Source organism: Buteo buteo, chromosome 17 (genome assembly GCF_964188355.1).
Source record: "Buteo buteo chromosome 17, bButBut1.hap1.1, whole genome shotgun sequence".
NCBI lineage: Eukaryota > Metazoa > Chordata > Aves > Accipitriformes > Accipitridae > Buteo > Buteo buteo.
In genome coordinates, this window is record NC_134187.1 from 10,103,579 (window position 1) to 10,130,014 (window position 26,436).

Here is a 26,436-nt window from a genome sequence, read left to right on the forward strand (position 1 = left end):
AGGCACTGGAAATCTAAGAGCTTGGTGCTTGGAGCACTTAGAAAACTTCCTAAGGCCGTTATTTCCCAATCCAAAATGTTTGTCAACAATACTGGCATAAGGTATTCCTGTTCCCACCACACTGTGCCACTCCACCCCTCGGTTATGCCAGAACAATAGTTTGAGAGATCATGCTGTGAATTAAATACATACATACATTTATTTCTGGGGTCTTCTTAAAGCTGGAACGGTTCCCTCTTTGGGTTCACAGCACGGCCCCACAGAGTTATGCCAGTGTAATTCAGGGGCTGGTGAGCCATGGTGGGGGGGTGGGAATGACAGTCAAGGGAGAAGGTGGGGGTTCCTTCAGCTGGACTTGCTGCAGAACTTTCTGTTGTTAAATTATGGTGTCAGTCCACAACATGCAGCACATATATGTGGGTTCACACGCTTAGTCTTGAGACTTCTCTGGAGGGAGTTGGTACTCCACCAGTCACACCAGGTGGTAGTGATTTGCTGAGAATGCCTCACCCTTGAGGCTTCTGCTTTTGTTTGCACTGCCACTCCAGATGCAGCTGCCAACTCTTTGCGTTTGACCCCAAGTTCTCAGTTTTTGACATGGAGAATTTGTATTTTACACTGCTTTGAATTTTTTTTTTTTTGCCTGAATAAAAAAATTGACAGTGGAGAAGGAGTTTTCTTGCTCCCCAGTAACTGGTACACGTGATGCAAAAGCAGTCAATGAGGACAAACTATACTGTAGAGTTAAAAGTTTGTGTAGCATAGCAGTCCAGGTAGATGGGTCTACATAGAGCAAGCTAACATGTTTTTTCCTTTCCCTATGACTATAGGTCTTCTTATCAGCGGATGAGGTAGTAAGAGCACAGCTTTCTATTTCAGTGAGACATAAACACAGCAAACCACTTTTGATTCACATGCTTGCATGGGATGTGTATTATACATGACTATATTTTGTAAATTTGCACTTGAACAGGAGTGAAAGTACACAAAAAACCCCCCAACTTAACCCTATCTTCTTGATACTTCCAAAGCCACTTCTTCCAACTTTTCTAGCCATATCTTTATCTCTAGCGTGAATGTTCATGGCTTAATTATGAGATCAGTCTTATTTTCAGCTGACCATGTATTTTCTTAGATGGCCGTGAATGTAAGGTACTGTTAACTGGTGGAGTTCTTAGTGGCTAGTAATGCTTTAATTTTCATGTATAGATTATTTGGTCTGTTTATTTCTCATTTATAAAATGGGAATAATGAAATCTGTCTCAGTCAAGTGCTTGAGGACTTGGCAATGGTATGTGCTGTCTTCACTCACATCAAAGTTCTCTGAGGGCTCTCCCCTTTATTTCACTGAGCTAGTTTGACTTCCTGAGAACATCATTATTCTTGGGAGATAACACTGATTTGTCTGCATCTATTTGTTTTCTACTTTTAACCCCCATAAAACTGTGAATACATTGGTCAATTTTCCCTAAATTCTTCTGAGAGATAGAGGACTCAAAATGATACTAAAAAAAAAAAAAAAAAGAGTTTGGCTAGAAGACATATATGCTGGTAAAGTACCCCCTAAAGGCAAGGTGTAAGTGTGTTCTAACCCATATTATATATCAGAAAATTCAGTTCTCAGGACACTGTTCTCCATTATTTTTGCTGCTTATGGACTACTTGTTTGTGACTAATATTTTAAAATATGATGACAGTTGTGCTTTGTTTACTGGGTCAGCCCACCAGCTTCTATTGTCTTCAGAAAAGAAAAAAAAATATCTTTCATTAAAAATAAAAACTTCCTCATGCAAAGAGGAGCCTGTATGTCAGATCTAGGCTTGAAATATGCCACTTTTGTTGAATTTCCCAGTGCTCCAGAAGTACCTCTGATGGGGGCTTGGCACATTTGAGCTTGTTAAGTTTGAGGAGGCAGAGTAATGACAGGATGGTTGAACATCCAACTGTGCTTGACAGTATTTCCCGCCACTAAATCTGGGTGGCAGATGTGACTTACTGAAGAGACTTACTGAAATTTCTCAATCCGCAGTCTTCTCTTGGTGTCCTCTCCCTGCTAATGAGGCGTTGTTTTCAGCATGGATCCTTCCTGCCTGGCTCCGTGCAGCGTAATCAGGGGAGGAAGCGATCCCTCTCCTGCAGCATGCAGAGGCTTGAGTTGGCCAGAGTTATGGAAAAGTTGTGTTCTAGGGTACTTTTCTTGATTTGACCATTTAAAAAATGATCTGTTTTTCTTTATGTGATGTCTGAGGCAGGAGGGAAGAAGAATTACTTACTAAAGGACCTACCTATGAAGGAAATACAGTGTTTCCATGTGCATCATGTACAAATAATGCAATTAAAATGTTAAAAGCTACAGCACCAGTGTATAATATACTTCTTCCTTCCTGGCAGCTGCTACCAGAAGTACCTGAGCTGATACGGATTTGCCTTGATATTAAATATTTTGATCTAGTTATCTCTGAAAATAATAAAAGATGAATATCTGCTTTCTGATTCTAGTTAACACATCGCCTCATTTTATCCCGATAGTAACTCCTATGGATCACTGAAGCTATATTAGAAATGAATTTGACGCCTTATGTTCAATATCTAGATTATGGAAAACCGTAGAGCCAAAAATTCAGCAAGTCATAGCTCTTGCTCTTTTTTCCCTGTTACGAAAATGATGGAAGATTTTGATCATTGTTCTGATTTCCATTTTTGAAAACAATCCTTGGTTATTCTTGAGGGATTTAAAAACTCCCATAAGAATAAATAAATATGTAGTAATACATACTTACTTACGTACTTTTATACCGCCTTCCACCTTTACATTTTGGATCTTTTATATCTGTTTTCGCAGCCTTGCCTTAAGATGCAGAAGCTCTTCACAATAGGTCTTAAATGGCTAGACATCTGTGCTTGTGAAGCGACTTATGTTTTCAGGAAAGTGTTTGCCTGAATGAAGTGTTTTGGGTGAAGTCTTCATGGAACATCTACTTAGGACCAGTACTAATATCCTAACTATGAAGCCTTTTTCCTCAGAGATACAGTGGTGTCAATGCAAAGAATTTTTTCCTAAAGTTGTGGATTGGTATGCAGAATGGTTTGGTTTTTTGTCTTGCGTTTCTGAAGACTGATAACAAATATAAATGCAAAATTCTTTTGCAAAATCACCTTAAACTGTTTGTTTCAAATATTACATTCTCTTGACAGTCTTGATACACAAAAATTGCAGAAACACGTTTTCAGGCTTTTTTCTGAAATTAACTGTCTTCATGTTTTCCATTGCTATTTGTTTCCCATCTGTCACTTTATTCTAAAAACTGTCTTGAAAACCAAAAACAAACCCCAAAACCTAATAACCCCAAACCCTCCAAAGCTATGCTTTTCTTTTGTGTAACTCTGACCAATGGTACAGCATAGGGAAATCTCTCATACAGATCTGAAAATGTACTTTCTGGTGCCTTTTGAATGTATTGTTTGCTTCTTCCTTGCATATTATTCAAAAGTGATCAAATCTGCAGAGCTGTTTATCTGTACAAAACAAATAATTTGTGGTTATCTTGGTTCTGAATTGTTTATTTTTCTTGTCTTTGTCTTTTTCCTGCTGATGATGTCTCATCAGGGTTGTGTTGTTATTCAGATATTTCATAGGCTTTCTTGTGAACCCATTTGACATTAAGTCTCATGTTGCTCTTTGTGTACTTCCTTTGTTCTCCCCCCTTTATTTCAGAAGGGGGTTTGTTTTCTGCTGGTCCGATTCTGCTTCAAGCCCTGAAGCCATCTGAAAAATTCCCACTGGGAATTCTAGACCCAGTGCAGAGCTCACTGCAGCTTCTCTGCCAGCATCAGCTGTAGGATGGATTGGATCAGACCAACCAACCACATCTAGAGTGTTAAAAGTAGCTGAACCTGTCTTCATCTGCCTAAGCAGATGCTTAAGAGGCTGTGTATGTGTAGGTGTGTACTAGGAGATCTAATTAAATGTGTTAATTTTTCATTTGCTATGGAGAAAATGGAACAAAAATGGAACAAAAATTATTTGTCAGTGCTAGAAAATCCTGGTTTCTACCTTTAAAAAATGTAAAAAATTTGTTATTCCATTATGAACTCAGTATTTTCAGTTTTATATCTCAATCTTCACTCCCTTCCAAGAACCATTAGTTTAGAAACATATTAAAAAAAACCCCGAATAATAAAATCAAGGCTTTTTTTTTATTTACGTACCTATTTGACATGGTTGAGACATTAAAGGTAACTACTGAAATACATCTGTGGAATTTATAACCCTTGCAATCACTCAATCACAAAGTCCAGTAGGTTTGCAGTGGGCAAAATCAGGATTTTGGATTTTGTATCTTATCTGCCTGGATGGCTGTTGTTAATCATTCATATGAGAAAACAGGCGTGTACTGTCATAATTTCTAGCTGGGAATTTTTATTCACAGGCTTCAGGCACAATTGTCACTGGGGCAAAACCGGCTGTGTTAGTTTAATTCAGGTTTATCAGACTGTCCATGGGATTTCTTTAGAGGTAAATGAAACCCACATTTGTCCTAAAGGTGGAAAAGTGTTCAACAACAGCAGACAAGCTTATTTGCTTTGCAAAATGTGTGTAAAGAATGTGTATTATAAAATCCTATATGTAAGTTTTATAGCTGTATCAAACTAAAAACTGTGTGTGTATGTATCTGTATATAGGGAAAAAATGTGAAATGTTCTTGAAAAACCTCTCTAATAAGCTGTGTTACAGGCACCTGGCTGAATCCTTCTGAGATTCCCCATTTTCACAACCCAAGCAAATATATTAAGGTGCTTTCCAGCCAAATTCATGATTCCAGAGTGAGAGAAGATCAGAGTTTTCACATGTGTTTCTGTATAACGTCCTTGTAATTGTTTGCTCTTTGGCTGATGCTGCTCCCCTAGTGTATGGACTATAAACAGAATAGAGGACAAAAAATGCTGGTCCCCTAGACATGCAAACAGGTGAAAGCTTAATTGACATGAGTTTATGATGATCATTCAAATGTTATTTGACATGGTTTATTTGAAATCCCTTGACCCTGCATGTCAGAGAAACCTGTGTGTGTCCTTTTAAGGCCTGATCATCAGCCGCGGTGTCAGTTTCTGCAGTTTTCTCCCAAGTGTGAGAACATCATTGTGTTTTTTACATGCTCCATTTAAATCCTTCTGACATCTGCGTGGGCTGCTTTCCATTCATTAACATAGGGGAGTTGCATCTTCTTCCATGGTGGCTGGTCAGACGCCAAAGGCAGATTAAGTTTCCTTGAGTGAGGAACTTGTCATTTAGGCTCTTTGAGCTGGAGCTGGGAGCTTTGGCAGCTCTGCGAAGAGGCAGTGAGAATCATTGCCACAAAAATGATTTTTGTGTGGTCCTGCTGTGTGCCCCTGGATTTCAAATTTGATTTATGGCTGCTCATTTAAAAAAAAAAAAAAAAAAGGTCTGCATTTGATTTTGTTGCAGGAGATTATCATGTAAATACTGTGGCATACATACTTAATTCTGAAACTGTGGATTATTTCTAAAATTAAACTCATGGTAATTGCTGGCATATTTTCCAGTTCCTCAAAGTTCTCTGTAAACCCACTGTTGGCTGTGTATTTCCCTTCTTCTATTCGTGTAGCTGCCTTTATTCTTTATGGTCCTGCTGAGGTCCCAGAGCAGGCAGAAAGCAACTGCTAGAGAAATTCGTGAAGCACCACAGCTGAATGCCAGCTACTGCTCCCACAGATGGTCAGACTTCTGGAGACAGGACTGAAAACGCTGGGGAACGTCTCACAGGACAGTGCACAGAACCCAAAAGCTTGTTACGGAACAAGGTGCAAGGAACCTTGTCGCTGTTTGGGATGATTTAGCTACATATAAATTTCCTCTCCTTCACTCCCCACCACTCTTGGCATTTACTATAGACTGTTTAAATAAATCCTTTTCAATTTAGATATCCCTTCCAGAACTGCTAAGAATTATTTTCATTTTATGTTTTAGTCTCAATTTCATTTGAGTAAGCTGTATATATTTTCGACATACCCCTTTCTGGTCAGAAGGCTTTTCCTATACGTTTTGGTGTATATCTTTGTTTTTAACCTGAAACATTTTGCTGTTGCGGTTTACATTGTACATGCCTCAGTATGTCTGGGAATTATTTTTGCACAGGGTTATCTAATGCTAGTGTTCTTATAATTATAGTTTACATTTTACATTAATATTTTCTGTTGCAAAAGAATTCAAAATGCTTGACAATTTGTAAGCCACAAAAGCTGTCATTGCTTGTATGGAGTAGTAGCTATGGTCTCTGACTTTTTAAATGAGTGTTATATGTTTGTGTTTTGCATTCAGAATTAAGCTGATTGAATTGCACTGATGGCATACTGTATATAAGTTTAAACTTCCCAAGTCTGAATAACTTCTTTTTGTAAGTGAAGCATCTCAAATATTAGTTTGTATTTCATTTTAAGACAGGCCAAGTTTGACTTTTGACATGTATAGGAAATCATGATAAAAGTTATTTAGCAGTGATATCCTGGGGCAGATATTTAGTTTGTACAAATTGTTCTCTCTCCACTGCTAGCTGTCTCCATAAGAAGGAAGCCAGTTGGCATTTAAAGATCTTGATTTGATGGAAAAAAGCATTAACAAGAACATGTTTGAAAGGCAGGCAAATGCATGTTTATAAGTAATTTTTATGTTTTTAACTATGTGGATAATTAAAGAGTAGTAGTTCCAGTTCTTGAAAGCCTCTATCTGCAGTATATAGAAGTGGAGAATATTTACCTTCTAAGATAGCTCAAAGTGACACCTCTGCACATTCAGTTGTTCTGTACTGTTTTGCTTTAGCTGTGGGTGGAACACATCGGAAAAGTAAGAAGTGGATTCCCGTCTTCAAATTAAAAATGGAAAGACTTTGAGCTTAATGTAGAATAGCTGGATAAAATGTCGTGTATTATGGGGAAGAGGGAAGGTAGCAGGAGTCCTTTGGTTATTGAAACTTAGGAATACACCAAATAAAGTGTCCCCGTGGTGTTCTAATGCACTGTGCAAATTGTCCATTTGACATATTCCTCCCATGAAATGCTTAGAAACCTTTTGCAAATTAAGCTAATATGCAGTTTTGTGTCTCTTTCTGTTACGGTCACCATTTATAGCTATTGTTTACAAGACTTCCTAAACAACATAAACACTGTAGAAAATTAAGCACAGTTGAGAGTAACTGCTTAAGATGTGCTTCTTGGTTCAGATGACTGCAACTTGAGATTTGCTGGCACACATGAATGATTCAGGTGCCCTGAGGTGTTTGAGGATTGATGTGGCACTCACGTAACTGGAGTAACCTTCAAATCATGGAGGTTAACACTGCATTTACTTATGGTTTCCATTTTTTGACACTTAGTTGCTGAGTGAAAGAACATAGGCAGTTTTGGTTTGATGTACTGGGAAATCCTTAAAATGCACAAATGAGCACTGCATTGCCTGGGTGCCTTTGTGGTAAACCTGGTAGTTCTTTTTCTATAAAATAAAATAGTTTAATTGAACAACATTTCAACCGCAGTAGATGAGCCCAAAATATTGTTGGTCACAGACTGCTGTGCATATTAAGCCACAGTTATTTCCATTAGCTGTTACTGTAACTCTATCATATGAAAGAAAAAAAATCTTTATCTGTTCAGGTTTTTTTGTTTGCTCCTCTTAGAGTGTTGTGACAGCAGCTGAAGTAAAAGCACATAACATAACTGACTTTGCAGAGATGTGAGTTTGAGCTATGTTAGGAGATAAACATTCTCTGCTTATAAATATTGTAGATGCAAGCTTTCAAGAGCAGGGACTATTAGTCTGCATTTACTTAAGTCAGTGCAAATCTGGAATGACTTCATTGAAATTGAAAGTTCAATAAGAATAAATTTATAGCTGCTTTACATGTGGTGATTTCTCTATAGAAATCTTGGCTGTTAAAATCTTTGTTGATTTTTCCTTTCCATTTGTGCCAGTGGTTCTCATTCATACCCCTTCAAGGCATTTTGAAGTATCAGTAGCAGTTCTAACAGCTGACCCCTCAGAATGTCTTTTACCATGAGCAGATGCTTATGAAGAGTGGGGAAAGGGGGTTTCTTTTGCATTTATGGATTTTCTCTTTTACCAGCCTAAAATACACATCACACTTATCACAGGATAAAAATCCCCTTTCCCTCAAAAAAGTATTAGAGTGCCTTGAGCTTTGTACAGTATTTGATGCAAAGCATCATTGTTCTTACTTCACTGCTCTTCAGTTGATGACCGAATCCTGAGAATATTTACATCTTGGGTTCACCTGGCTGATGATAGGAAAGAGCACTGAAATGTCTAAGACAGCTGTTGCCATTTCTCTCCCTTTCCTTGTTTTGCATTATTAAAGGAGAGAAAAATGTAAAGAAAAAAGGCTGCTTTTGAGATTAATGTTGTCATTCCTTGATCTCAAAGTCCCTAATTGCATTATATTCCAGGACTAAGCATAGTGCCAAATCGTGATCATTTGTACTACAAAAGATACATTTTCTTTTGGATTGCTGCTACTTTCGTCTTTGACCTTGCTGTAAGACAAGTTTCCTCTATGTAACATCAATCCAAGGAGCTTGACAGATGATGTCTAGATTTGATTTTATTTCTCTGAGCCCTCTATATAATATAATTTTTGGCGTATGAAAATCTGGTGCAATTGTATGGATGTGTGACCCCTGTGAATTTTAAATTGTTTTTCTGGAAATCAGTTTGAAAAAATTTGATCATGCATTCTGGAGTTTTGGTTTTTGTTTTTTTCCAAATCTGTGTACTCCAGTAAAAATAATGTTGTTTTAAGATCAGTCATTTTATTAAGGTTTAAAAACTCTCAGAGACACTTTTTACATGTAAGTGAGGGATGAAGTATGTGTGATGCATTTCCTAGAGTGGAACGCTTCCTTACTTTGCCCATATACCATCAGTGGTGTGAGCCATGGCATCAACTCCTACGCACGTGTCTGTGCTGGAGGTGGCTTCGGGTGCCTGGTGCACTGCTGCTCTGCGGCAAGTAGTTCTGGAAGTCCTGGACTGAGGGAATGCCTCTTGGGAGAGCAATGAACTTACTGTGTGTTACCTGAAGAGCAAAAGGGTTGAAGTAAAAGAAGACAAAATGAAAATGCCCACTATAGAAAGGCAAGAAGTGGAATAAACCTAGTTTTTATCTCCATGCACCGTTTCTGAAAGTACTAATTTGGTTACAGCTCTGATTCTTCTTCTCTGTCACTATCAATACTTATACAGCTCAGCCTCTGTAAGTCCAATCAGAATGATATAAAGCAGTTTACGCGATTTTAGTGAGGTTTGGGGTTTTTTTCTCTCTTATACCCTTTCAGTAATACGTTTGTGTTATTTTGGAATGTCTTTGTCTTAAAAAGTGAATGCCTTTTTACGCAACACTGCTCTTGCCGCCTTTTGCTGTTGATGATATCCAAACTAAGAATTGCCTAGTATGCGAGTGAAAAACATGTAACTGAGCAATCCTAACCATGACAGTGGGCTTTTCTGGAGTCTAAATAATAATAAGAAATCAGTGGGACTACTCTGCAAAATTAATAAACAAATAGAGAGAAATTTTATGTTTTTATGTCTGTGTGGAATTTTTATGCATCCTATGGGAATTGGGGAAAAAAAGTCTGCTTTGTCTTTATACGGATTTACTCTCCAACTTAAGTCACTACTGAAATCCGAAAGAGAAGGAAAAAAAGGAGGAATAGAGATTAGAGTTTTGTTTGGAAATCCTGAAATCCCTACCAGATATGTATTTATCTTTGGGACAGTATTCCAGTTTCCACTTCAGCAGTGGTACCTGACTCTTGATGTTCTCACTGTTAAACAATAGATTTAGAGCAAGGTAGTCTGCTCTCTCAGGGCAAGCTGGATTTGTTCAGATGCCAGCCTCTTCTGGGAAGTTCTCTCTAAAGCTGGTGGGATGCAGGAGGTAGGACAGATTCTCCCCTGGTTCTAGAGCACAACAGTTGAAAAGGAAAGAGCTTCTCAAGCGGCGGGGAAGAGGACAGAGAGGATATGAAGTTACAAGCAGAAAAGGTTAATTTAGTCCAATGAGTTTAAAATGAAATCATCCTCTCTTTTAGGGTTGGTACAGACCTTTGTATTGTCAGGATACCATGTACCAATTTTGAAGTGGTAACACCGAGGTATTTGGATGGCAGATATCTGGATCAAGTGATATCCGCTGTAGTCTTTGTGATATTTTTATAAGATCTGGGGGTTTCTTTGCACAATTTTCACATATCTGTAACTTGATGGGATAGATAAGCAAACAGGTTGACCTCTGATGGAGAAGGAGATTTTCTCTTATGTTGGGCTTCAGTTTTAGGTTCTGCAATTTTAAAGTAATTCTGTAAAATGTTTCTCATGGGTGCCACTGATCAATGGAATTAAACCAGTTCAATAGTGTAGCCCCTGAAATTGGGAAAATAAAAATTGGAAAGGTACTAGAGAAAATAAATTAACAAATTGCTGTATAATGCTGTTTAGTTTGCTTTGAAGCAGATTGCTTGCTGGTGGAAGGTTAATATTGACTGTGCTTGTATGTTTTGTTTTTTGGCAGGTAACCCTGGACTGGCAGGTTATTACAGGACCTTTATACAGGCCTTATATTGTGGACTAAATCAGCAGTATCCTGTTTGGGTTGTGAGCCATGCCGGACATTGTAAGCCTCCTAGTGGTATGGAAATGATAGAAGGTACAATACCGTAACTTGTACATACAAATATTTGTAACCTCCCCAGTTCCTCCAGCAGACTTGCGCCTACTAAAAACAGCATGACATGTTTTTTAAATGTCTCCATTATATTTCCTCAGAGCAGTTACTGAGGAAAAGGGTATTTTTAAGTGAATTAGATTTGCCAGTCAAATAAGTGCTATTAAGAGAATTTGCTGATTGCTGTCTTTAGAGACAAGTTATAGAGAAGAAGATCTAGAATGTGGTTATGTTAAGAGGAGTAGATTAGGAAAGTACATATTTTAATGAAATGTCCACTTCAGAGATTGAGTACTTGAAGAGAGACTTAATTATCTCTGAATTTAAAAACAGTTGTATTAAATTAGTGAATTTCAGGAAGCAAGTAAATCTTTCTGAGGCTGGGGTGTGGGGCGTTTGCGGGGTCAAGGTTGCTTTTTTATCTGTTAAAAGTCTTTTGATATGCAAATTTCCAGCAAGACATGGTAGCCAACTTGAAGTGGATATTGTTAATGTACAGCATTGTAAGATGGGGGAGCCAATAGCAAATCCTGTCCTGAAAGCTGCTTAGTGTCAGAAGACCTCTGGACTTGGTCAAGCTGCAGTGATGTAGTGGTAAATCAGTATGATTCCTTAGGACCACAAGGTTCAGCAATGTAAAGCAACCGGAAAATTTTGAAGAAGAAACTGTTTTAGCTGTTTAGCATAACTTTCTCTCACTAACCTTTGCACCTGAGCTTTTAAGGCTTTTTATTGGTTTTTAATGTCAAGTTTGAAACTGAAACATGAAACCTGTATTTCTTTGGTAAAATTCCTGCCAGTCATTGTGTTCAAGTGTCAAACTACCAAATGCTAGCACTTTTTCCTGATAGGTGAGAAATTCCTAGGTTTATAATTACTGGTATAATGTTAACCATGGGATCCAGGTAGAAGTCTGGCAACTGAATGGAGCTGAGTTTATTGCAGAGAACATTTGCAGGTCTGATAACCTGCCCTGGGGTCATGTCTGTAAGTGTGTAGTTAGTGAGAAGAGCCTTTGATGGTGAGAGATGTGTTCAGTCACTTGAGATGGCTGAGCTAGTTGAAATGGAGAGGTTTTTAAATGGAGCGAGCAGGGATGTTGTACAACTGTCCCACTTCCACTGTGACAGTCCCTGTGCTGCTAAGGACAGTGTAAATCTGGGGGAAGGAGAGCATCCAGTAGGAAAAAGGGAGCTGGTATCTAAGTTGAAACCAAACCTCCAACTGACTTCATTGTGTCCTTTTGCACTGACAATGCTCCTATGAGAGAGGGGTTTTCAGGAATGTGGCAGTGTGTTAGGATGGACAGGTCAGAAATGAAGTACCATAAGGACTGGTGCTGTGTCAAGTTTTATTCAATATATTCACCTGTAACCTGCAGAATGAGAGTAAACAGTGAAACTTCTCAGTTCGTGGATGGTACTTCATAGCGTTTAATTAGTGGGAAGATAGTAGATGTCAGGCAACTACAGAAACATCTTAAAAAATGTAATTAGTGGGCAAAAAGATGGTAGACGAGTGTCAAGGTAGATAAATATGAGTTAATGCATCTGACGAAAAAGATCTCCTTTAGCTGTGCCTGGGCGACCCTGAACTTGGAATTCTTTTGTAAAACTCGGGAAAGATACTGGCGTCATCAGCGACAGTTCTCTAATACCGTCTCTCATTGCACAGCAGCAGACAAAATTTAAGTCAACAAAACATTGGACATAACCAGTGTTACAGACAAGGCAGGAGGCGTTGTTTTATTACTATATATAACTATAGTGGACCTGCATCTTGAGTATTAGTGTGCAGTTCTGTTGGGCATCTCAAAGACAACATTTCAAGTGAAGCTGGTGAGTGTATGGGGAAAGGCAACTAAAACAACAGTTGAGGAAGCAGCTTCCTTGTTATGGGAGATTAAATGGTTCTTTGGTTTGGGGAGCAGAATGCTTCTGAGGAGCACGACTGAGGTTTCCAAAATCGTGATGGTAAATAAGGTAAATGCAAGACCAAATACACCAGATTCAGTAATGGAACTAATAGTCACTTAATAGTACTAGCTGGTTTAAAACAGATAAAAGAAAGTATTTATTTATGCAACAGGTAAAAGATTTAGGGAACTAGTAGCTGAAGCACTGTACTGTGGGCAGATTATATTAGCAGACTTAAAGTGATAAAACAACCTAATGGCCAACTGGTCTGTAAACAGCTGCTGAAGGAGCCAGGTTCTTTGCTGTGCAGGTGTGCTGCCATCCTTGCTTTGGACACTGACCACCTCCGCAGTTCTGTGCTGCTCCTGGTCCCAATGCCATCTTGTGGCAGGGTTGTGAGCCTGAGAGATTCACCGCAAAGGAAAGGGATGCAGAAAGTGGCCAGGCTTGGTTTCTCTCACTAAATAGCATCTACTCTTGCCACAGCTAAGCTTGGAGGTCTTGCTTGCCAGACCCATTAAGGTGTTTTGTGTGTTCTCAATATCATGTACCAGGTCTGTACTTAGTGGTGCACTTACTGTAGCACCATGGAGCTAAGAAAAGCATAGAAAGCCACTGATGGATAGTTTAAAAAATAATGAAAAGACATTTATGAGATGGTTTTCATTTTTTATTTTATTAGGAGCACAGGAGCAGGAAGCTCACGTCCTGTCACTAGTATACATTTAGACAGTATTCCAGAATATTCCATAAGGAGTCTTTTTCAAGCTAGTCATCTAAGGGAACCCTGAAAAGCTTAGTGACCTTTGGAAATAATTATGTTAGTACAGTTGCCATAGGTAATACACTGTGCTTTACAGTAGTTTTGAATGTAACAAAAGGAATATGGTTTATTTTATACAAACTCAAGGGAAGGCACAGAGTGTCTAGAAGGCCTTATATTTTACCATTTTATGACAATGTAGGTTGCCTGCAGTGAGAGAAGAGATTTGGGGTAATTCTCTCTCATCCTTATGACGCAAAAGAAATGAAAAGCAACTTTTGGATATTAGAAGATAGCTATCCCTATCTTTTACTTATTTATTGCCAAAAGTGTAACTTTCACGAATTGACTATAAAGGTGCGATCAAAACCACTAAACTAAAAATTTATCATCTTTGTAGTTTCCCGGGTGACTGAAAGGAATAGGGAATCATGGACTCATTGCTCATGTTCTGCTCCTGCATCCTACAGGAGTTCTTAATTGACATTTTGTGACATTATAGCAAAAAAACCCCAGAACCCCAAGAACCAACAGAAGTACATGTATAGGGACAGATAATTCTGTTCTCTGCAGCTCTTTGTTGCTTTCTAGGTTCTGGATTTCTCAGGCAAAGTTCCCGTAACAAGGACCGCTATGTAGGGTTGTGAAAACCACAGCAGTTATTAATATGCTGCATAAAACCAGAAGGTGATATTTTGGCAAAGAACCAGGCACAAAACTGTTATTGTAAAAATTCCATGTATTCCTTCATGCTTCTGATGGGCATTTCATAATGCTTTATTTAAAATAGCCTCATGCAAATCCTCTGAGAGTGTTCAGTATCTCTTGATAAGAAGGATGGGGGGCATAAATTGACGAAGACAATGTTTGAATCTCTGACACCATTGATTCTTGAAGTTTTTCAGATTGGAATCTAGTAAAACAAAAATGGAAAAAAAAAAGGCGGGGGAGAGGGGAAGCTACTAGGAAAGAAGAATTTGTACTGATGTATTTAGAACAGTGATCTACAAACTTTTTGATCATGCACTAGTATCAGTAAAGAATTTCAGTCAGTAAAAGATTTTTTTGAGCATGCACCCCCAATACGTTTTTTTTAGTATACTATTATATACATGTACTACTGCATTTCTAATATTTTCTTCCAGCACCCTATTGTGCATGCCCCCGACTTTGGAGACCGCTGATTTAGAGTGTGCAAGTGTTTAAATAGTATACTTAACATATAAATGATGCTGCCTGTAAAGTAAGAAAGGGTTTAAAATGAAGCAAATTGTGTTGGAATAATGTGCCTGGTTATATTTAGATCAAATAGTCTTTCTGAGACTTTCAAAATCTAATGCAAGTTTTCCAACAGCGGCCATCAATCACAGACTACTTCCTAATTTACTGGGGGCATGTCACATAGCGATTTGAAAACCGAACAAAGCTACACCCTTCATTTTTACTTCTGTATGATATCCTTCTATTCAGAGAGCTCTTGCAAGCTATGCTCCACAGAGACACACAACATTAATTGAACATTTCATTGCCGAAATTCTGCTCCTAGCAATCAATGCACTGCACAAAAAGATTTGAAACCAATTTTTGCTCAGTGAGTGCAATAAAAAAGTTATGCCTCAATTTCAGCTTATCCTCCTCAGCTTTTATAAAAGCAGTTGTTTTGAACACTGCTGTGACTGTAAAACAGGACAACATCAATCCATAGGTGTAGGCAAAATTACAAAAAGAGCAGCAGTTTTCTAGCTCTCTCTTGTTTAAAACTGGCGTAATCTGTATTGCTTTATAAATGTTCATATAATCTTAAAAGTGTTGCCTTTTTTCATTGCCTGATATTGAGACCTTGACTCATAGTTTTGCTAATGTTTAAGATATTCGTGCCTCTTGAACAGATGCTACCTAGGAACAAGTTCTTTTATAATACCAAAACTCCTGCCTAGTTAGTTACTCCAATTGTTTACCATGCCAAATGTATTATGTTTGTATTGTAAGTCTTTTTAAGGTGCAGGTATTTGCACATCATTTGGTTAATTTCTACCTTATAAAGACACGTTTATAAGAAAGGAAATATGTATACAAATAGATCATAATTAAGATATGGCAAACTTTTCCTTAAAAGTAAAAAAAAAAAAAATAGGCAGGTATACCCACAGTTGATTTATTTTTTTTAAGTTCTGAAGCTTCTTTTTTTGTGTCACTCCATTAAAGAATTTGCAGTACACCTCTTTTGAGATTTCTGAGCTGGTAAGATATTCTGCTACATCCAACCAAGTAACGTATTAGATGTTGTGAGGGTTTATTTAAGCTGCAAGTTATTGTTTCCTATATGAATATGTTAGAAGTACACTATAGCTCAGTGTCAACACTGTCAACACAGGCTACTGCCTGAATGCTAGTATCAGTACGTTAGTATTTTCCTAGAGATTAAATGTGTGGTCTTTTGCCTTAGTTTCAAGACTAAAGGCAGGTCATATTTTCATGGTGTATAGCCATCAATGAATGTTTCATTTTATAGGTAGTGAAATCAGAAGAAAATAAATTGTGTTGAATTTCTCTCTTTTAAACGTATGATTTCCCTTAAACAGGAACAGAAAACAGTTTAAGGAAAGAATGAAAAAGTACTTTGGTGCTTTTTAAAGAAATTAAATCACTAAACAATGTTACTCGTAAATACTTTGTAAACTTGATTTTTAAAAAAAAAGGGGTAAAACTGAAAATTAAGACAAAAAATACTCCATATTTATTCACACTCAAATTATTCTGTCAAAGTGCTGGTATAGCTGCTCAGCTTGTGAGGGTGGGCATTACAATACGTTATGAATTGTGGAGACTGAAGCTCTGAACTTTATATTACAAAATCTAGTTGAACAGAAATGCTGGAGTGCTGCGGAAGGACTAAAGATCCATGTTTAGGAGTAGATCCTCTGGTGGCAATGAATCGTAGCCAGCTGGAAGCTTTTCAACAGCCTTCCAACTTCTTTTGATAGGAAACAAACTGCTAGTTAAAACTAACACATATCAATGAACAAATCCTGAAATTATTCATTGCTAATTTTGTACACATTGCTAATTCAAGTACTGTGTTATGAATATCTCACTTTAAGGACTAAAAGACTCACTCTCGCCCAAAATTTCTTTAAAAGCTGTGGAAAATTGGAGGTTAGATAGGAAACCCTTGACACTCAGTCTCTCCAACACATCCTTCACCCCCCTTTTTTAGCACTCTGGTTGGCTTTTGCCAGTAAAGGCTGTATAGAAAGCAGGTGTACATACATAGCCATGTCTTAAAATGGTCTAATTCTATGGACATCTGCTGTGGTTTGATAAGAAATAAGAAATACAACGTCTCAGACAGAAATTAGAATGGAAGAACAAAGGTTGGTTTTGTTTTTCCTTAGGACCACCAAGATAGTTTTTTTGTAGTGAAGTAAGATTGAGAAATAATGAAAAATGAAGTCGGAAGTAAATGATTTATTGATTTTTGGTAATATTCTGTGTATGCCAAGTGCTATAGAAATACGGAATAGTGTGATTCATATCTTAATTGATTAAAGAGGCACAACTGATGCATTAAAATATCATATACCTAATAAATGGGTAGTCATCAGTCATGTCTTAATGATACAATATTTGGTCACATGATAAATTATATTAAAGATAAATCTCTAGAACTTTCTAAACTGTACAGATGAGTATTGAGCTATACACAATCGCAATACAAATACTTTTTATTGTTTTAGCAAGGCGTGTTTATCCTTTGGAACAGATTGTCTACTAAACTTTCTGTTGTTTTGTTTCTGAATCGGTATTAGGTAGCTTCTGAATGACAGGGAAGTTTAAGTGGCATTCTTAATAGTCAAGTTACAAGATAAAATTCTAGTTTGACCTTTTATGTCCCATGGACTGTAGAAGATAATAGCGTGTCCTTGAAATCTGTTAAACTATCCTTAGTTCATTTTCCATGATAAAAAGAGGCAGGTAAGGATTGATTTGTAGTCCACCGAAAGAGTGTTTCTGTTGCTTTCTCTTTATGCAGGGAAGAGTAGTGCCTTCACACCATTTTGAAAATGAATTATATCCTTAAGAAGCAATATGGGGAAAGAGCATGGAAGTGGTGGAGGGATAATAAATTATCTGTGAAGATATTGATTATGTGATCCCAAAATATTAATGTACCATCAGTGTGAAGTTTTGAAGTGAAATGGAAGTTTTGTATCAAAAAAATAAATTGTAGTGTTACAGGAAATTTTGGAAGCCATGTGCAGCTTGAATTTATTTGAGATATTGCTTCTTAGCTGTTGTTAGAATTCATCTGAATAGAGTTTGCTTTTCCAGCCCTCTGACTTCTGATGAAACTGCAGGATTGACTATTAGTGAGATTCTGCCTCTAGCTGAAAGGATATAAATCTAAAAAAAAAAAAAAAAAAGACTGAAATAATTTGGGTAAAACTGAATTTACACTTCAGGAAGTTAATCATCTCATTGATTGCTAGATAGTTGTCCACCAAATGACAATAAAAGTGTGGGCATGATTAGCAGATATGAGCCTTGAGTTTCTACCATCATGATATGCTGTGCTAGCAGGAAAAAAACTAAAATAGTAGCCTGAGCAAGACAAGGAACATGGTGTTCTATAATAAGAGGGTTATGAGTTATTTAGGACAGTGATTCCCAAACTGTGGTCTGTGGGCCACTGGTGGTTCCCAGGACACTTGCTTGTGGTCCAAGAAGAGCTGGCTGATCAGATGTAGTTGGCTCTCTCACTAGTTTCCGCTTGCTAAGTGGAATTAATGGTAGCTAAGAATACTTTTCCAATAACACTTTTTTTGTGTAACCATTTGCTGCGGTGGCCTTGGAGATGATGGCCACCATGAATGTGTGGTGATGGTGGGGAGTGGGATTGTGGTCTGCACTGCTGCAAACAGGAGAGGAGATCGTGAAAGCTAGGTGTTCCGAGAACTGGGCTCCTAAAAACAGGGACTCATCCTTAGCTAACAGCCTTTGTCCTTGTTGTTGTGTATAACCCCAAAGGAAAGAAGTTACGCAGGCACAGGGAGTCAGTATGCATTTGGTAATTTATCTAGCTTGTGACTCTCATTTATTTTAAGTAGTACAGATGTTTCTAATGATTGCTCATGTTGGAGAATACCTACACTGCTGAATCAGGTGAATCAGAGCTATTGGCAATCTGTTCAGTCAGTACAAAAACACTTCAGAATTAGTGTCTGTAGTGCTTAGAAGGTTTTTGACCAGCAAATCCTTATCTGGGCTTCAGCACTGTTTGGTTAGTAGTAATGGTAGGTATCTGGCCCCACTGAAGTACACAGTGATAGCTGTGTTTAAAAGGCATTTACATCTTGTATTACACAAGTAAAGGGAGAAAAGCAGTAGAAAGGCAGCTGAGCTGTCATCTCACATGCATACTTTAAGCTTATACATACACACATTTAATTCACATTGCAGACATTTAATTCACATTCATTTCTATTTCAACAATATTTTCTGCTTCCTAGGAGTATGAATTAAAATATCTGAGAATCATTGAAAGATGGGTTATCTTTAATGTAAGTTCTTTTGAGATTCAGTCAGTTATGTTTAAATATTATAGAGCTAGAGATCTCTGTAGTCATGTTTGCGTCCCAGAGCACATAGGTACGCAAATAAAATTCTGCTTAATTTTAGTGCAGAATTACATGGCAAGATGTCTCCCAGTCCAATGGTATCACACTGTAGATGCACTAAAAAGAACCACGTTGTAAGTGTGCCATCCAGGTAGAATTAAGCTAGTTTCATAACTAAGTGTTTCATACCGAAGTGTCATTTTTTTGATGTATAGAGAGGAGAAGCTTCCTGTTTACGAAGCTGGTCTCAGCACTGATTAATCGCATTGAGCTCTTCACATGGTATTCATCAACAGCAAGGGATCCTACATCAGGGTGTACACAGAGGAACTGGTTGTTTTCACAGGATGGGACAGGAACTGTCAGCTCAGTGCTGTCCCGCTGCCCCTCCTGATACAGTAATTGCTGCTGCACAGAAAGTTATTCCTTCCTTGTCTTGGAAAAGGCAGCTTAAGGAAGTGTGTGTGCATATGTAAAAGTTACTATGAGGCACTTAAATGTTGAAGTTTTTGTCTTTGCCTGGTAAGATCTGCATTTTACTGTTTGGTTTTAGTGCTAGGTGTCTATTTTAAGGAAACAAATGATCATTTCGTGTTATGAACCCACTGGAATGTTTTAAATCTAAATGTGTGAAACGTAAGCAGCCGTAGGCATGCTGCACTACTCCATTTACTTCCTTCCTTTGAGCCACATTCAGTTAATTATTCATAGAGGTCCCGTAATCATGCCCACAATTATGCAAATAGATCCTTTGAGTGAAATCTTGACATTTGGTGTTGACTTTATCAGTTCTGCTTCATTTTAAGCATGCATTTAAAAATCTTGTTCCATTCAAAACCAAAACTAAGAAAATAAAATTTTGCCATATGTGAGGTATTTCTAAGTTCCTCTATTGTTTTCTTTTCTGGCCAACCAAAATGATAACAATTTTAACTGCTAATAGCATCATACCTTAACAGCCATGTATTTATTTGTAATGATCATGTAAACACTATTAAGCTGATTCTGGTACCACTTAATGCATAGCTCTATATTCCATTGACTTTGATGGAGTAGTGACCAATTTTTGTTGGATGTTATTAAGATGACGACTTTACATTTCTTATAGCTATATGAAAAATAGGTTCTCTATATTCTCTCTTTCTTTCAAGGTTTTCCACTGGGTCTGTCAACATAATACTTGTAGGCATATTATTTAAAAATGGTCATGAATAACTTTCTAATCCATTCTAGTACTTTATTCAAATAATTCCCCTGTTAAAAGAACCAGAATTTTACATCCATATCTACAAATAAGGGTAGTGTAATTCTATTTTTAAAGATATGTTTTAAAGTAACAACTTTTGAAACCTGATACAGTCTTCTGGATCCTTTTCCAGAAAACAAGACTTTAAAAAAAAATAAAAAAATTTGACATTCATGCATTGGAGAGTATAATGTCTTTACTGCATTCCAGGAAACTTTGGATGTAGGTTTTGAGATTGTTTATGGATCATTTTCCGCCTTTCACCCCATGACATAGGTATGTTCTCCAGCTGATACCATCACTTCTAATTAGATGCAGATGGCTGTTAGTGGGGGAAAAAAAAAGTGTTCAAGAATGTGAACCCTATGAAAAGGTAACATTTATATCTTTTCGTGTCTTGACTTTAGAAGGCATGTCACAGTTCACTGAGATGAGGACTGCTGTGATGTTTCAGAGTAACTTGTTTAAATGTTTACCATACTATTGCAGTGAAAGTAAAAAAGTAAAATAATTTAATAAACAAAAAATTGAGATGATTCAGATTATTATCCCCAGGGAGAATGCTTAGGAATCTTTTAATCCAAGTCAGTTTCAAAGATGTATTTGCATCTGCTAACAGAATGAAAACGAACTATCCCCATAACAGAGAATAATCCTTTCTGTCTGAAGGTATAACAGGTCTGGATTTGTTTTGATAGTTGAGTCAAAAAGTTTGTTCACTATATAGGTTAACTGCAGGAAGAAAACTGATCAATACTTTCATTTATTAATAAGAATTTCTACTTTATGATACAGACCTTTGATTTAATTTTGATACCCACAAAGCTTGCAACAAACACTGCAGATCTTGATGGGATCAGTCCATTGTTTAATGGAAGTTTTGTTTTTAATTCACAGTGACCTACATTTGTAATACTGAGGAACCATAAGCAATGCAAAACATAATTCCAGATTCTAAAAATAATCAGGTTTGGAACATGGAGTCTTTCTGTTTGCTTTGGTTTTAGGAGTTTCCCTTTCTTTAAGGAGCAATGTAGGCATTTCAGGGAAATGCAGGAAACTGTAAGGCAGACTACACAGGAAGAAGTAACTGCAAATGGCCTCATTCTTAGATAATGAGCTTCATTAATGAATTACTTTTACCTCCAGTGTATCTACTTAAATCTCTCAGCAAGATCCGAGTAGGGGCTGTGTGCTTAGAGAAATAATAAAGAACAAAATGATACAGTCCTGTGGACTCAGGCTGAATGAGGGGGTCTCATTGCTGCTTGCAGGATGAAGGCGTTTTTCTTTTTTCCTCCTTTTGATACTGCATGGGACTATTCTTCTTCTTTAAGCTAGACATATTCTTACCTTTCTAAATGTTGAATTTTATGGCTTGTGCATTAATACATTTATTAAAATAATCTAATTTACTACAGCTGTCAAATTACTGGTGTGGTCAGATGACTGCTTAGTTGCCAGATTAATCCCTGTTGTGTTAAATGTTATAGCAGACTAGTACAAATCTCTGGGATTGCCATTGTAGTAACATTTTTTTTCAGAACAAAACTGTAGTTTTGAACATACTACCACTGAGTCTTTGCTGTCAGAGACTCCACTGACTTCCGTACTAGTGTTTACATGATTTGGAGGAAGAAATTTTATCCTGCAATTAATCATGAAGAGACCAGTATTTCTGAATGCGCTTTAGTATATATTAAACTCTACATGATCATATTTGGATCTGTTTATGTGTAGAGTGCAGGTCAAATTCAGTTGCTGTCTTTTTATATAAATTATACTGTAAAGCTGCAGGCAGTTTCAAAGAGTTTGTAATGAGCTATGGCTTCGATGTCTGCTAATGTAAATGAATGAGAAGATCAGCCTTTGCCCGACTGTGACCCTAGTGCTGCTTGTGGGTCACAGGTGAATGGGTTTGCTTTCTATGTAGCACATCTCACCTGTGCAAAACAAAGACCAAAAAAAAAATAAAAATCCCTTATTCATCTATAATGACAGATCAGTTTTGTAGTGGTGGCACTTTAATCTCTATTTCAGCTATAAGGTAAAACTCCAAGAAAAATAAAGCCATCACAGTATCTTTCGCCTGTTGCCATACTCGCTATGCTAGGCAGTTCAGCTAGGTGACTAAGAATGAAACCTTCAGCATTTTCTTCAGGAAGGTTAAAAAGGAAACTGTTTCCTTGGTAATAGAGAATAAATCTGGTAATAGAGAATACATAGAGAATTAATTTTTCAGTAGCGTAACAGAACACTAGAGAAGAGAAGATATAAATCAGAATTTAAAGTGGTCAGTTTGACAAAAATGTGTTTTGTCCCCAAAGACTTAAAATTCTCATTGTACAGCACATGCAGATGGTTATTTAAAACATCAGCAATTGATAAAGAAACCTGCTATATTTAAAGAAAGTACAAGGTGAAATTCTATTTCCCCTCCTCAGTTTTGCCACCGATTTTAATAAACTCAAGCTTCTACATATGCTGTTTTGTCCAATTCTCTTTTGCCTTATGCTGTGCAAAGTAATGAACGACAGAGCATGGAGTGCTCCTCGTTCAAAATCGTGGCCTTTTCCGATGATGGCAGAAAGCATAACTCAGTGGAGAGCGTTAGACCAGAGAACTAGATTCTTCCAGCTGCTGGATTCACTTCATGTCGTGCCAGCCAGCAGCAGCCCCCTGTTGCTCTGACATCCAGTGGGGATCAATGCTGGGAGTTACTGAGCCACAGCTGGTTTCCCTTGCCGTCAGCTTGCACTCCTTGTGCAAAGAGGAGCCCAAGCAGAGACTTACAAGGCTTTTCAAGACAGGTAGCAATTAGAAGCATTGATTGAGCACTGTGAGATAGCACTGCATTGCAAAATATTTTGCATATGTTTTGTGCTACGGCCCACAGCACTGGTAGCATGGGGTCACGTTCTCTGCTGGAATAAACTGACATAGCTCTTTGCAGTCAGTGGCGTGGCACTGGTTTACAGCACCAGGGAAACTAAGAAAATAATTCTGAAAACTTATTATAATCCATCAATTTTGAAGGATAGAGATGAAAGATGGAAAAATGTTACGTTTGCCTAAGTGGGTTGTTCACTCCTTAAAATAAAAAGGATGCTGGACAGTGTTGTTAAATAATTTGGATCTGTTTATTACAGGTAGTTATTCTAGATATTAAATTTAACATTTCCATGGACGAATGGAGATAGAAACCTACGTTTTCCTTTATACTTCTGTTAAAATAGTATCATTCAAAATGAATATACACAAGAGTAAAGAAAAAGGACTAAGTTATACTGTATGCCATCCTAATGCCATTATAGTAGTTAGTGAAATAGGAATCCATTAGGTAATTTTAGTTTTACTCTATAAAGTTAAGTGTTATTTTAGTATTATTCTGAAGCGTCATACTTATTTGAACATTTCAGTCTTGGTCTATATCACAGTTCTAAATAAAATACTGGGATGGATTTTCAAAAGAAATCAGGACTGGCCTAACAGGTTAAAAGTTTTAGCTTGGATTCAGTAGGAGGATCGAGCACTTGAGAAAATGTCACCCAGTGATCTGTCCAGTTGCTGTGAAGTACAAATTCTGTATTGTTACTTGTTGCTACTGTATAACTGCCCCTCCAGTTATACTGTCAGCTGCTTGCATTTTCCCCTTTCCCCCTCTTAACATTGTAATGTGCTCCTTGTCATTTTCTCCTACTTTTAAAATAATTCTTTTTATTACCTTTCTGTGGAATAACATGGTTGTCTTCCTTGGCCAGCTGCCTTGCTTTGCTCCAAACTTCAGCTCTCCCTTGGTTGCTCTCAGTCCCTCTTTCTCTATTTGTACCTGTTTAAACTTCCCAAAGTTTTGAAGTGCTGTTTTCAATAGGTGTGACTGTTCAATAGGCTGACTTGCCTACTGCGGCGCAGCACTCATTTATCATGCACCAACTGAATCAATTCCTGTGAAGCGATAGTCAGCCATTTTTGTTCTCTTCAACACTCACACAATTGCCACTGTTCTCTCTTTACCTCCTATGCTATATCTACCCAGTCTTGATGATGTGCAGAACATCATTATTTTGTTTTTCTTTCATTGCTAAACTGTACAAATGCAAGTTGTTAAAGTATGCTATTTGCTGAAATTGCTTTTAGTTGTTTCATTCAGTTCTATGCCTCAGTTTCAATTGGAAGATGTTAGATCTGGCCAAACATGAAAAGGTCTTGATACTGATATGCTTTTCAGTAAAGAATTACCTTAAGAAACAATATACTCTGTGTGCATTATTCCTGGAGAGACTCATATGTTGCATGTCTCAGGCTGATGGTGCAAGATAATTCAAATACCAGTGAAGCACATTTGCCCTTGCAAAACTGAGTGATGCTATTTCAGATCATAGGTGAAATGAGTATTCATAAGGGAAACATGCAAGGTAGACATTTGCAGGCTTTGCCTGCTAGTCAGGCAAAGCAAGGAAAATAGACTTTTTGGAGAGTCAAAGTAGGTTTTGGGGGGGCCTAGACTGATTTTTGCAACCTAGCCTTTTTTTTGTGGTGTAAGCTCAGCAAATCAGCAAGATAATGGAAATTGCAAGATTTTCTGTACGTTGCTTGGACAGACGTTATTGGTACAGTGATCCCATCCAGAGGCTCAGACTGAATGTGGAGTCCTTTCAGGTAGACGTGCGCACCTAGGTGCATGCTTTTTCCTGAAGGTCTTGGGACTTCATTTTCTCAACCACCAGATCTTCGAGTAGAATCATAGAATCATTTAGGTTGGCAAAGACCTTTTAAGATCATTGAGTCCAACCGTTAATTTAACACCACCAAGTCCACCATTAAACCATGTCCCCAAGCACCATGTCTACATGTCTTTTAAATACCTCCAGGGATGGTGACTTAACCACTCCCCTGGGCAGCCTGTTCCAATGCTTGACAACCCTTTTGGTGAAGAAATTTTTCCCAATATCCAGTATAAACCTCCCCTGGTGCAACTTGAAGCCATTTCCTCTCATCTTTATCACTTGTTACTTGGGAGAAGACACTGACACCCACCTCGCTACAACCTCCTTTCAGGTAGTTGAAGAATACATGAACTCTGTTTCCTCTCATTGTTTATGAAGTCTCTGCCAATGCAAGGTTACTTCATTGCTTTCTTCCTAATCCCTCTTTTTATCATTTTTTTTTCCTGCAATGCCAGAGAGGTGTGCACCTGGTATGGGAAGGCTGAGCCTGGTTATGTTGACAACTGCTCTGGTGGCCTGTCTTTGTTGTTACTCTGGAATGACCAGAGACCTCAGCAGCCCAGGAAAGTAACGTGTTCAGGGGTTCCCACTACACTGGTGTTACGGGTTTTGTTTGGTACCTGTTTGCTTGTATGTAGTCTAACTATTTCAGGCTATGTTTAGTGATTCTTCCTTAATAAGCTGTGGTAGAGCTGATTCATTTTGAGGTTACTGGAAGAGGGGAGAATTGCTGGAAGATTTTGAAAGGCTGCCAGTACCAAAATTACTTGTTATTTTGCAAGTGTAGATGTGCACACCTAGGCATGAAATTACTTCGAAACTGGGGAAAAAAAATGGGTAAAGCCTAGATAAAAGCCTAACTTCTGGTAAAGTAAGGGCATACCATTGTTTTCTTCTGCTCTGTGGTTACTTGTCTCATACAGAGTATTCTGCAAAGTAAAACGGTGTGCTGACTGGGATACCTGGTGTGTTAGAATGACCTTACTTGAGTTTTACAACCAACTGAGCTACATAAGCATGGTGTTACAGGTCTTTTTTTTCTTTTTTAGTTTTATACTTTTTATACTCATTCCTGAATTAGTTCTCTTTTGAGTTTTATACTTGTTCCTGTATCAAGATATATTTTATATAGCAGTCAGCCTTAGCAAGGAAGTCCCTTCTAGTTTTGTTTGTGTGGGCAAGTGAAGAAGGAAATTCACAGAGCCTTTCACTTGGCTTCAGCATGTCCAGAAAACAAGAAACATAATAGGAACAATCAGCTTCCCATAGGCTCAGATGTCTGCATCTGCTCCTTGAGGTCACTTTACGATGGAAATTTAGATCTGCTCCTATACAGTGATGGTTCTCTAACCTCTACCTTGCCAAGTTGGGTTTTTTAATTTTGTTTTACTTTTTTTTTAATAATATGA

General features: G+C 37.7%; 1 protein-coding gene across 1 annotated transcript in view; it reads left to right on the plus strand.

The window, feature by feature from the left end:
- Nucleotides 1-26,436, plus strand: part of LDAH (lipid droplet associated hydrolase) — a 127,082-nt gene that overhangs the window by 24,044 nt on the left and 76,602 nt on the right. The window contains exon 3 of the mRNA XM_075049049.1: nucleotides 10,605-10,739. Coding sequence (XP_074905150.1) covers nucleotides 10,605-10,739 — 135 coding nt within the window. The remainder of the gene's footprint in view (nucleotides 1-10,604; nucleotides 10,740-26,436) is intronic.